This window comes from Ranitomeya variabilis, chromosome 6, assembly GCF_051348905.1.
Source record: "Ranitomeya variabilis isolate aRanVar5 chromosome 6, aRanVar5.hap1, whole genome shotgun sequence".
Lineage (NCBI taxonomy): Eukaryota > Metazoa > Chordata > Amphibia > Anura > Dendrobatidae > Ranitomeya > Ranitomeya variabilis.
The window spans coordinates 577,596,933-577,609,283 of record NC_135237.1 but is presented as its reverse complement, the minus strand read 5'-3'; the positions used below and the strand labels follow the sequence as shown (position 1 = coordinate 577,609,283).

The following is a 12,351-nucleotide window of genomic DNA, read 5'->3' as shown; positions in this document are numbered from 1 at the left end:
GAAAGTTTAATTGTAATCATTACATTATGGTAAATAATGAAATTTAACACTATATGCTAATTTTTTGAGAAGGACCTGTATGTCACTACACACATATAGATATATATACATATTTCACTACAGAGTGGATTCACGGGGGGGGGGTCTCTCCTCTGTGGCTGCATGCACGGGGGTCTCTCTCCTCTGTGGCTGGATGCACGGGGGTCTCTCCCCTCTGTGGCTGGATGCACGGGGGTCTCTCCCCTCTGGCTGGATGCACGGGGGTCTCTCTCCTCTGTGGCTGGATGCACGGGGGTCTCTCCCCTCTGTGGCTGCATGCACGGGGGTCTCTCTCCTCTGTGGCTGCATGCACAGGGGTCTCTCTCCTCTGTGGCTGGATGCACGGGGGTCTCTCCCCTCTGTGGCTGGATGCACGGGGGTCTCTCTCCTCTGTGGCTGGATGCACGGGGGTCTCTCCCCTCTGGGGCTGGATGCACGGGGGTCTCTCTCCTCTGTGGCTGGATGCACGGGGGTCTCTCTCCTCTGTGGCTGGATGCACGGGGGTCTCTCCCCTCTGTGGGTGGATGCTCGGGGGTCTCCCTCCTCTGTGGCTGGATGCACTGGGGGTCTCCCTCATCTGTGACTAGATGCACTGGGGGTCCCTCTCCTCTGGCTGGATGCACGGGGGTCTCTCCCCTCTGTGGCTGGAAGCACGGGGGTCTCTCTCCTCTGTGGCTGGATGCACGGGGGTCTCCCCTCTGTGGCTGAATGCACGGGGGTCTCTCCCTTCTGTGGCTGGATGCACGGGGGTCTCTCCCCTCTGTGGCTGGATGCACGGGGGTCTCTCCCCTCTGTGGCTGGATGCACGGGGGTCTCTCCCCTCTGTGGGTGGATGCTCGGGGGTCTCCCTCCTCTGTGGCTGGATGCACGGGGGTCTCTCTCCTCTGTGGCTGGATGCACGGGGGTCTCTCTCCTCTGTGGCTGGATGCACGGGGGTCTCTCTCCTCTGTGGCTGGATGCACGGGGGTCTCTCTCCTCTGTGGCTGGATGCACGGGGGTCTCTCTCCTCTGGCTGGATGCACGGGGGTCTCTCCCCTCTGTGGGTGGATGCTCGGGGGTCTCCCTCCTCTGTGGCTGGATGCACTGGGGGTCTCCCTCATCTGTGACTAGATGCACTGGGGGTCCCTCTCCTCTGGCTGGATGCATGTGGGTCTCTCTTCCTCACTCTGTCTCCTTTCTCTCCTCTCGCCCTCCGGGCAGTTCTTTGGAGGACAGTATTAGGCAGTATGAACAGTCCTTGGCTAAGAAGCTTTACCTATCCCGACAGCAGCGGCCGCGAACCCCTGAGGACGGCAGCAGGTGTGAGCTGAACCCCCTCACTGTGCACCGTGCCCGGCTTGTAGCATGTCCAGCAGGGGGCAATCGGGGCACGACGTCCGCACACAGCATGCACATTACTGGGAAGCACACGGCGTGCACGAAGACCCCTCATCTGTCTGTTGTGGTGTGTGCCCATAACTACCGGGCTGCCTTAGTCTGCTCACCGGACGGTGACGCCGGCACTAGACTCCGGTCGTGTGCTCTTAAAAGGATGGCACCTAAGTTACTCCAGTTATTGCAGACTGTCCCTACCGAGATCTCTTAAGGAGCAGCAAAGCTTCCTAGAGGAACATGTAGTCGGTGCATGAGAGGACACATTGCATGGGAGATATATACACCGTGTGTGCGCCATCTGTCATCATTGTGGCACCAGAGCGGAGTGTGCTCCATCCGGCTGTCATAGACCATTAGGTGAACCCGCCCCGTACCATGCACCGTCTCTGCGTTTACGCCCCGTACCATGCACCGTCTCTGCGTTTACGCCCCGTACCATGCACCGTCTCTGCATTTACGCCCCGTACCATGCACCGTCTCTGCGTTTACGCCCCGTACCATGCACCGTCTCTGCATTTACGCCCCGTACCATGCACCGTCTCTGCATTTACGCCCCGTACCATGCACCGTCTCTGCGTTTACGCCCCGTACCATGCACCGTCTCTGCGTTTACGCCCCGTACCATGCACCGTCTCTGCATTTACGCCCCGTACCATGCACCGTCTCTGCGTTTGCGCCCCGTACCATGCACCGTCTCGGCGTTTGCGCCCCGTACCATGCACCGTCTCTGCGTTTACGCCCCGTACCATGCACCGTCTCTGCGTTTACGCCCCGTACCATGCACCGTCTCTGCATTTACGCCCCGTACCATGCACCGTCTCTGCGTTTACGCCCCGTACCATGCCCTGTCTCTGCGTTTACGCCCCGTACCATGCACCGTCTCTGCATTTACGCCCCGTACCATGCACCGTCTCTGCGTTTGCGCCCCGTACCATGCACCGTCTCGGCGTTTGCGCCCCGTACCATGCACCGTCTCGGCGTTTGCGCCCCGTACCATGCACCGTCTCGGCGTTTGCGCCCCGTACCATGCACTGTCTTGGCGTTCCTCTCACACAGGAATCAATGTTTCAGGATGAAGTCTCTGGAGCAGGACGCTCTGAAGGCACAGGTAGTCATCGCTCGCTCCAAGGAAGGCAGAAAACGCAGCACTTTGGAGCAGCTGGCAGAGTCCCCGTCCCCAGCTCCCACCCCATCACCCACCCCTCTGGAGGGTAAGTGACCGTGGTGTGACCACAGGAGGCCCTAATGGGGCCGGTGACTGTGACTTACCTTTACCTCTGTCCACAGATTACAGCCCCCGGCTCCTCACATCTCCTGGAAGATTGGTGAGTAACCCTCTTCATCTGCTGTGCATAAGTCACTAATAATCCCCAGATGACTGCTGTATCCTGCATAATCCTTGTGTATTCACTTCACCTCTGACCCTCCTCATCGTCGCCTTCACCTCTGGCCCTCCCCATCGTCACCTTCACCTCTGACCCTCATCGTCACCTTCACCTCTGACCCTCCCCATCGTCACCTTCACCTCTGACCCTCATCGTCACCTTCACCTCTGACCCTCCCCATCGTCACCTTCGCCTCTGACCCTCATCGTCACCTTCACCTCTGACCCTCCCCATCGTCACCTTCACCTCTGACCCTCATAGTCACCTTCACTTCTGACCCTCCTCATGGTCGCCTTTTTTGTTTAACCCTCCCCGTGGTCTCCTTTACGTTTGACCCTCCCCGTGGTCTCCTTTACGTTTGACCCTCCCCGTCATCACCATCGCCTCTGAGCCTCCTCATCGCCGCCATAGCCTCTGACCCTCCTCTTCCTCCTCAACGTCTTGGCCTCTGAATCCTCCACCTCATCGTCGCCATCGCTTCTTACCCTCCACCTCCTCCTCATCGTCTTGGCCTTTGAATCCTCCTCCTCATTGTCGCCATCGCCTCTGAACCTTCCTCATCGTCGTTGCCATTGCCTCTGAATCCTCCTCCTCATAGTCCCCATCGCCTCTGACCCTCCTCCTCATAGTCCCCATCGCCTCTGACCCTCCTCCTCATAGTCCCCATCGTCTCTGACCCTCCTCCTCATAGTTCCCATCGCCTTTGACCCTTCTCCTCATAGTCCCCATCGCCTCTGACCCTCCTCCTCATAGTCCCCATCGCCTCTGTCCCTCCTCCTCATAGTCCCCATCGCCTCTGACTCCTCCTCCTCATAGTTCCCATCGCCTCTGAATACTCCTCATAGTTCCCATCGCGTCTGACCCTCCTCCTCATAGTCCCCATCGCCTCTGACCCTCCTCCTCATAGTTCCCATCGCCTTTGACTCTTCTCCTCATAGTCCCCATCGCCTCTGACCCTCCTCCACATTGTCGCCATCGCCTCTGAATCCTCCTCCTCCTAATAGTCCCCATCGCCTCTGACCCTCCTCCTCATCGTCGCCATCGCCTCTGAATCCTCCTCCTCATAGTCCTCATCGCCTCTGACCCTCCTCCTCATAGTCCCCATCGCCTCTGACCCTCCTCCTCATAGTCCCCATCGCCTCTGACCCCTCCTCCTCATAGTCCCCATCGCCTCTGACCCCTCCTCATAGTCCCCATCGCCTCTGACCCTCCTCCTCATAGTCCTTATCGCCTCTGACCCTCCTCATAGTCCCCATCGCCTCTGAATCCTCCTCATAGTCACCATCGCCTCTGACCCTCCTCCTCATAGTCCCCATCGCCTCTGACCCCTCCTCCTCATAGTCCCCATCGCCTCTGACCCTCCTCCTCATAGTCCTTATCGCCTCTGACCCTCCTCATAGTCCCCATCGCGTCTGACCCTCCTCCTCATAGTCCCCATCGCCTCTGACCCCTCCTCCTCATAGTCCCCATCGCCTCTGACCCTCCTCCTCATAGTCCTTATCGCCTCTGACCCTCCTCATAGTCCCCATCGCCTCTGAATCCTCCTCCTCATAGTCCCCATCGCAACTGACCCTCCTCCTCATAGTCCCCATCGCCTCTGACCCTCCTCCTCCTCATCATCATCGCCTTCTCTCCTGACTGTACTGACCCATCAGCTCCAGTCACGTTTCCTTTTCATGGTCTTTGCCTCGGCTGTTGCCATGTTTTATGTTTCCTCCACCCTCACCAGTCACCGGGAGGTTACAGGTTTGCAGGCAGTTATGTGCAGGGGTCTCAAGACATTACATCCCTGCCTGCACTGGACGTAATGTGTATGATTGGTGGGCACGGACCTCCCGTGCTCATGCTGCTGGTCGGACCACTGTCCCCCTCAGTCATTTGAGCTGCTCTGTGACAGTTGTTGTGTTGCATGAAGTTCTGGTGTCAGATCCTCCACCTTCCCCTCCTCATTGGGGTGTTACTAGGCAGGGTCCTGAGTACGGCCAGTCCTCTGCCCTCCTCCCTTGTGCCTCTCTTCCCCCCCAGCCGCCTCTGTGTTTCTTATTTCTTGCCCCTGTGTGTTGTTTTTGCTCCATACCCCTTGTATCCTTTTCTAGCTGAATGTGTTTTGCTCGCTCCTTTGTGTCACCCATTCCCTTCTACTGAGTGATTGCTTTCGGCTTGCTCCTTTAAATGCTTCTCTATCATTTTTTTGTGTGCTTCCCAATGTCCTTCTTCTGTGTGACTGCTTCCCGCTCACTCCTTTTCTTACTTCCCCATGCCATTCTTCTGTGTGACTGCTTCCCGCTTGCTCCTTTGCTTACTTCCCCATGCCATTTTTCTGTGGGACTGCTTCCCGCTCGCTCCTTTGCTTACTTCCCCATGCCATTCTTCTGTATGACTGCTTCCCACTCACTTTTTTGGGAGCTTTCCCATGCCATTCTTCTGTGTGACTGCTTCCCACTCACCTTCTTTGGGTGCTTCCCCATGCCCTTCTTCTGTGTAACTGATTTCCGCTTGCTTCTTTGTGTGCTTCCCCATGCCATTCTTTTGAGTGACTGCTTCCCACTCGCTCCTTTGCTTACTTCCCCATGAGGTTCTTCTGTGTGGCTGCTTCCCGCTTGCTTCTTTGTGTGCTTCCTCATGCCTGTGTGACTGCTTCTCACTCGCTCCTTTGCGTGCTTCCTCATGCCCTTTTTCTGTGTGACTGCTTCCCGCTCGCTCCTTTGCATGCTTCCTCATGCCCTTCTGTGTGACTGCATCCTGCTCGCTCCTTTGCGTGCTTCCTCATGCTCTTCTTCTGTGTGACTGCTTTCCGCTCACTCCTGTACATGCTTTCTGCTCGCTCCTTTAAATGCTTGCTCATGCCCTTCTTCGGTGTGACTGCTTCCCGTTCGCTCCTTTCTGTGCTTCTTGATCACTCCTTTGCATGCTTTCCTGCTCACTCCTTTGCATGCTTCCCAATCGCTCCTGTACATGGTTCCCGCTCACTCCTTTGCATGCTTCCTCATGCCCTTCTTCTGTGTGACTGCTTCCCGCTCGCTCCTTTGCATGCTTCCTCATGCCCTTCTTCTGTGTGACTGCTTCCCGCTCGCTCCTTTGTGTGCTTCCTCATGCCCTGCTTCTGTGTGACTGCTTCCAGCTCGCTCCTTTGCATGCTTCCTGATCGCTCGTGTACATGCTTCCCACGTGCTCCTTTGCATGCTTCCTCATGCCCTTCTTCTGTGTGACTGCTTCCCACTGGCTCCTTTGCATGCTTCCCGCTCGCTCCTTTGCGTGCTTCCTCATGCCCTTCTGTGTGACTGCTTCCCGCTCGCTCCTTTGCATGCTTCCTCATGCCCTTCTTCTGTGTGACTGCTTCCCGCTCGCTCCTTTGCGTGCTTCCTCATGCCCTTCTTCTGTGACTGCTTCCCACTTGTTCCTTTGCATGCTTCCCGATCGCTCCTGTACATGCTTCCCAATCGCACTTGTACATGCTTCCTGCTCGCTCCGTTGCATGCTTCCTGATCGCTCATGTACATGCTTCCCACGTGCTCCTTTGCATGCTTCCTCATGCCCTTCTTCTGTGTGACTGCTTCCCGCTCGCTCCTTTGCGTGCTTCCTCATGCCCTTCTTCTGTGTGACTGCTTCCCACTGGCTCCTTTGCATGCTTCCTCATGCCCTTCTGTGTGACTGCTTCCCACTTGTTCCTTTGCATGCTTCCCGATCGCTCCTGTACATGCTTCCCAATCGCACTTGTACATGATTCCTGCTCGCTCCGTTGCATGCTTCCTGATCGCTCTTGTACATGCTTCCCACGTGCTCCTTTGCATGCTTCCTCATGCCCTTCTTCTGTATGACTGCTTCCCACTTGTTCCTTTGCATGCTTCCCGCTCACTCCTTTGCGTGCCTCCTCATGCCCGTCTTCTGTGTGACTGCTTCCCACTGGCTCCTTTGCATGCTTCCCGCTCGCTCCTTTGCGTGCTTCCTCATGCCCGTCTTCTGTGTGACTGCTTCCCACTGGCTCCTTTGCATGCTTCCCGCTCGCTCCTTTGCGTGCTTCCTCATGCCCTTCTTCTGTGTGACTGCTTCCCGCTCGCTCCTTTGCGTGCCTCCTCATGCCCGTCTTCTGTGTGACTGCTTCCCACTGGCTCCTTTGCATGCTTCCTGCTCGCTCCTTTGCGTGCCTCCTCATGCCCGTCTTCTGTGTGACTGCTTCCCACTGGCTCCTTTGCATGCTTCCCGCTCGCTCCTTTGCGTGCTTCCTCATGCCCGTCTTCTGTGTGACTGCTTCCCACTGGCTCCTTTGCATGCTTCCCGCTCGCTCCTTTGCGTGCTTCCTCATGCCCTTCTTCTGTGTGACTGCTTCCCGCTCGCTCCTTTGCGTGCTTCCTCGTGCCCTTCTTCTGTGTGACTGCTTCCCGCTCGCTCCTTTGCGTGCCTCCTCATGCCCGTCTTCTGTGTGACTGCTTCCCACTGGCTCCTTTGCATGCTTCCTGCTCGCTCCTTTGCGTGCCTCCTCATGCCCGTCTTCTGTGTGACTGCTTCCCACTGGCTCCTTTGTATGCTTCCCGCTCGCTCCTTTGCGTGCTTCCTCATGCCCGTCTTCTGTGTGACTGCTTCCCACTGGCTCCTTTGTATGCTTCCCGCTCGCTCCTTTGTGTGCCTCCTCATGCCCGTCTTCTGTGTGACTGCTTCCCACTGGCTCCTTTGCATGCTTCCTGCTCGCTCCTTTGCGTGCCTCCTCATGCCCGTCTTCTGTGTGACTGCTTCCCACTGGCTCCTTTGTATGCTTCCCGCTCGCTCCTTTGTGTGCCTCCTCATGCCCGTCTTCTGTGTGACTGCTTCCCACTGGCTCCTTTGTATGCTTCCCGCTCGCTCCTTTGTGTGCCTCCTCATGCCCGTCTTCTGTGTGACTGCTTCCCGCTCGCTCCTTTGCGTGCCTCCTCATGCTCTTATTCTTTATAACTGCGTCCCGCTCGCTCCTTTTCATGTTTGCCCATTCCCTTCTCCGTGTTGTGTGCCGCCTCCTCCATGCTTGTCGCCTTCTCTTACCGCTTGCTCTGCCTTCCAGTCTCTCTCAGACAAGAAGTTTGACTACAGACAGTTTGCTGCTATCCCGTCTTCCAAACCAGTGTATGAGATCCAGGTACCGTGCTGCTGCATGTTCTCACACAATTGGACCGGAACCAGTCTGCGTCTGGTGCCCTCCTCTCCTGGTGGTCAGGGCCAGCACTGGGGGTTGTGGTGATGGATGATGGGAGTTGTGGTGTCTGGGTTTGGCTTTCTCATTTTAATAACACTTCTTGATGACCTCACTTAAGATGAAGCCAAGAGAGTTCCGACCCGTCCAGAATCTCCACTGATGGCTCCTCTGCACTCCACTCACATCCAGAGCTGCAGTCCCAATCGTTCCAGTTTTCTCTTTGTTCTCAGGATCACAGATCTCATGGCCTGTCTGATGCTTTGTGGTCACTGTGGACGTATCCTCTCCATCTGGCAGCTCAGCTCGTCAGTGAGCACGACTGTGATCGCAGCTTTGGATGTGACTGGAGAGTATAAGATGCAGCTCAGAACAAGGGAGGTAGTGCACAGATCCTGAAAGTCACATCTTTGGGTGATTCCGCCATCGGTGGAGTAAACGTGTCAGTGTATAGGTCGCTGTGCACATGGTGACATTTTGTGCTGTGCTTTCTGCTTCATTGCTGCTTGTGGTGTGTTTCTCTGACGTGTCTGCATGCACCCCCCACCGGCCTGGGTCCCTCACCAATGATCACCCCTTTGTGGTTTCTAGTCCCCAGATGCAACATCGGTCTCAAAATACACAGAGGATAGCAGAATATCAGGTAAGGGTGTGAATACTTATGAACGGTGTTGGGTCTTTATAGATACTGGAGACGCTGTCTGTCCTGCCTTATTCCTGACTAGATGACATGTACAGCTCCTGGTACAGAGGAGACGCCGTCTATCCTGCCTTATTCCTGACTAGATGCCATGTACAGCTCCTGGTACAGAGGAGACGCCGTCTATCCTTCCTTATTCCTGACTAGATGACATGTATAGCTCCTGGTACAGAGGAGACGCCGTCTATCCTGCCTTATTCCTGACTAGATGACATGTACAGCTCCTGGTACAGAGGAGACGCCGTCTATCCTTCCTTATTCCTGACTAGATGACATGTATAGCTCCTGGTACAGAGGAGACGCCGTCTATCCTGCCTTATTCCTGACTAGATGCCATGTACAGCTCCTGGTACAGAGGAGACGCCGTCTATCCTTCCTTATTCCTGACTAGATGACATGTACAGCTCCTGGTACAGAGGAGACGGCGTCTATCCTCCCTTATTCCTGACTAGATGACATGTACAGCTCCTGGTACAGGGGAGACGCCGTCTATCCTGCCTTATTCCTGACTAGATGACATGTACAGCTCCTGGTACAGGGGAGACGGCGTCTATCCTGCCTTATTCCTGACTAGATGACATGTACAGCTCCTGGTACAGAGGAGACACCGTCTATCCTGCCTTATTCCTGACTAGATGCCATGTATAGCTCCTGGTACAGAGGAGATGCCGTCTGTCCTGCCTTATTCCTGACTAGATGCCATGTACAGCTCCTGGTACAGGGGAGACGCCGTCTATCCTGCCTTATTCCTGACTAGATGCCATGTACAGCTCCTGGTACAGAGGAGACGCCGTCTGTCCTCCCTTATTCCTGACTAGATGACATGTACAGCTCCTGGTACAGAGGAGACGCCGTCTGTCCTCCCTTATTCCTGACTAGATGCCATGTACAGCTCCTGGTACAGAGGAGACGCCGTCTATCCTCCCTTATTCCTGACTAGATGCCATGTACAGCTCCTGGTACAGAGGAGACGCCGTCTATCCTGCCTTATTCCTGACTAGATGACATGTACAGCTCCTGGTACAGGGGAGACGCCGTCTATCCTGCCTTATTCCTGACTAGATGCCATGTACAGCTCCTGGTACAGAGGAGACGCCGTCTGTCCTCCCTTATTCCTGACTAGATGACATATACAGCTCCTGGTACAGAGGAGACGCCGTCTATCCTACCTTATTCCTGACTAGATGACATGTATAGCTCCTGGTACAGAGGAGACGCCGTCTATCCTGCCTTATTCCTGACTAGATGCCATGTATAGCTCCTGGTACAGAGGAGTCGCCGTCTATCCTGCCTTATTCCTGACTAGATGACATGTACAGCTCCTGGTACAGAGGAGACGCCGTCTATCCTGCCTTATTCCTGACTAGATGACATGTACAGCTCCTGGTACAGAGGAGACGCCGTCTATCCTGCCTTATTCCTGATTAGATGACATGTACAGCTCCTGGTACAGAGGAGACGGCGTCTATCCTGCCTTATTGCTGATTAGATGACATGTATAGCTCCTGGTACAGAGGAGACGCCGTCTATCCTTCCTTATTCCTGACTAGATGACATGTACAGCTCCTGGTACAGAGGAGACGCCGTCTATCCTGCCTTATTCCTGACTAGATGACATATACAGCTCCTGGTACAGAGGAGACGCCGTCTGTCCTCCCTTATTCCTGACTAGATGACATGTATAGTTCCTGGTACAGAGGAGTCGCCATCTATCCTCCCTTATTCCTGACTAGATGACATGTACAGCTCCTGGTACAGAGGAGACGCCGTCTATCCTGCCTTATTCCTGACTAGATGACATGTACAGCTCCTGGTACAGAGGAGATGCCGTCTATCCTACCTTATTCCTGACTAGATGCCATGTACAGCTCCTGGTACAGAGGAGACGCCGTCTATCCTGCCTTATTCCTGACTAGATGACATGTATAGCTCCTGGTACAGAGGAGACGCTGTCTATCCTCCCTTATTCCTGACTAGATGACATGTACAGCTCCTGGTACAGAGGAGACGGCGTCTATCCTGCCTTATTCCTGACTAGATGCCATGTATAGCTCCTGGTACAGAGGAGACGCCGTCTGTCCTGCCTTATTCCTGACTAGATGACATGTACAGCTCCTGGTACAGAGGAGACGCCGTCTATCCTGCCTTATTCCTGACTAGATGACATGTACAGCTCCTGGTACAGAGGAGATGCCGTCTATCCTACCTTATTCCTGACTAGATGCCATGTACAGCTCCTGGTACAGAGGAGACGCCGTCTATCCTGCCTTATTCCTGACTAGATGACATGTATAGCTCCTGGTACAGAGGAGACGCTGTCTATCCTCCCTTATTCCTGACTAGATGACATGTACAGCTCCTGGTACAGAGGAGATGCCGTCTATCCTCCCTTATTCCTGACTAGATGCCATGTACAGCTCCTGGTACAGGGGAGACGCCGTCTATCCTGCCTTATTCCTGACTAGATGACATGTACAGCTCCTGGTACAGAGGAGACGGCGTCTATCCTGCCTTATTCCTGACTAGATGCCATGTATAGCTCCTGGTACAGAGGAGACGCCGTCTGTCCTGCCTTATTCCTGACTAGATGACATGTACAGCTCCTGGTACAGAGGAGACGCTGTCTATCCTGCCTTATTCCTGACTAGATGCCATGTACAGCTCCTGGTACAGGGGAGACGCCGTCTATCCTGCCTTATTCCTGACTAGATGACATGTACAGCTCCTGGTACAGAGGAGACGCCGTCTATCCTCCCTTATTCCTGACTAGATGCCATGTACAGCTCCTGGTACAGAGGAGACGCCGTCTATCCTGCTTTATTCCTGACTAGATGCCATGTACAGCTCCTGGTACAGAGGAGACGCTGTCTATCCTGTCTTATTCCTGACTAGATGACATGTACAGCTCCTGGTACAGAGGAGATGCCGTCTATCCTACCTTATTCCTGACTAGATGACATGTACAGCTCCTGGTACAGAGGAGACGTCGTCTATCCTGCCTTATTCCTGACTAGATGCCATGTACAGCTCCTGGTACAGGGGAGACGGCGTCTATCCTGCCTTATTCCTGACTAGATGACATGTACAGCTCCTGGTACAGAGGAGACGCCGTCTATCCTACCTTATTCCTGACTAGATGCCATGTACAGCTCCTGGTACAGGGGAGACGGCGTCTATCCTGCCTTATTCCTGACTAGATGACATGTACAGCTCCTGGTACAGAGGAGACGCCGTCTATCCTACCTTATTCCTGACTAGATGACATGTACAGCTCCTGGTACAGAGGAGACGCCGTCTATCCTGCCTTATTCCTGACTAGATGACATGTATAGCTCCTGGTACAGAGGAGACGCCGTCTATCCTGCCTTATTCCTGACTAGATGACATGTACAGCTCCTGGTACAGAGGAGACGCCGTCTATCCTACCTTATTCCTGACTAGATTACATGTACAGCTCCTGGTACAGAGGAGACGGCGTTTATCCTGCCTTATTCCTGACTAGATGACATGTATAGCTCCTGGTACAGAGGAGACGTCGTCTATCCTCCCTTATTCCTGGCTAGATGCCATGTACAGCTCCTGGTACAGAGGAGACGCCGTCTATCCTGCCTTATTCCTGACTAGATGACATGTACAGCTCCTGGTACAGAGGAGATGCTGTCTGTCCTACCTTATTCCTGACTACATGCCAT

The 12,351-nt window shown here is 54.6% G+C and overlaps 1 protein-coding gene across 15 annotated transcripts in view; it reads left to right on the top strand.

The window, feature by feature from the left end:
* The window catches only part of SCRIB (scribble planar cell polarity protein), a 182,473-nt gene that overhangs the window by 137,437 nt on the left and 32,685 nt on the right, over nt 1-12,351 (top strand). For 12 of the 15 annotated variants that reach the window (XM_077271493.1, XM_077271488.1, XM_077271498.1 and 9 more), the window contains 5 exons: nt 1,240-1,338; nt 2,485-2,624; nt 2,701-2,738; nt 7,831-7,905; nt 8,551-8,602. In XM_077271493.1, coding sequence (XP_077127608.1) covers nt 1,240-1,338; nt 2,485-2,624; nt 2,701-2,738; nt 7,831-7,905; nt 8,551-8,602 — 404 coding nt within the window. Of the gene's footprint in view, nt 1-1,239; nt 1,341-2,484; nt 2,625-2,700; nt 2,739-7,830; nt 7,906-8,550; nt 8,603-12,351 lie in introns of those variants that run through there. The other 3 variants (XM_077271490.1, XM_077271489.1, XM_077271499.1) reach the window with 3 other exon arrangements.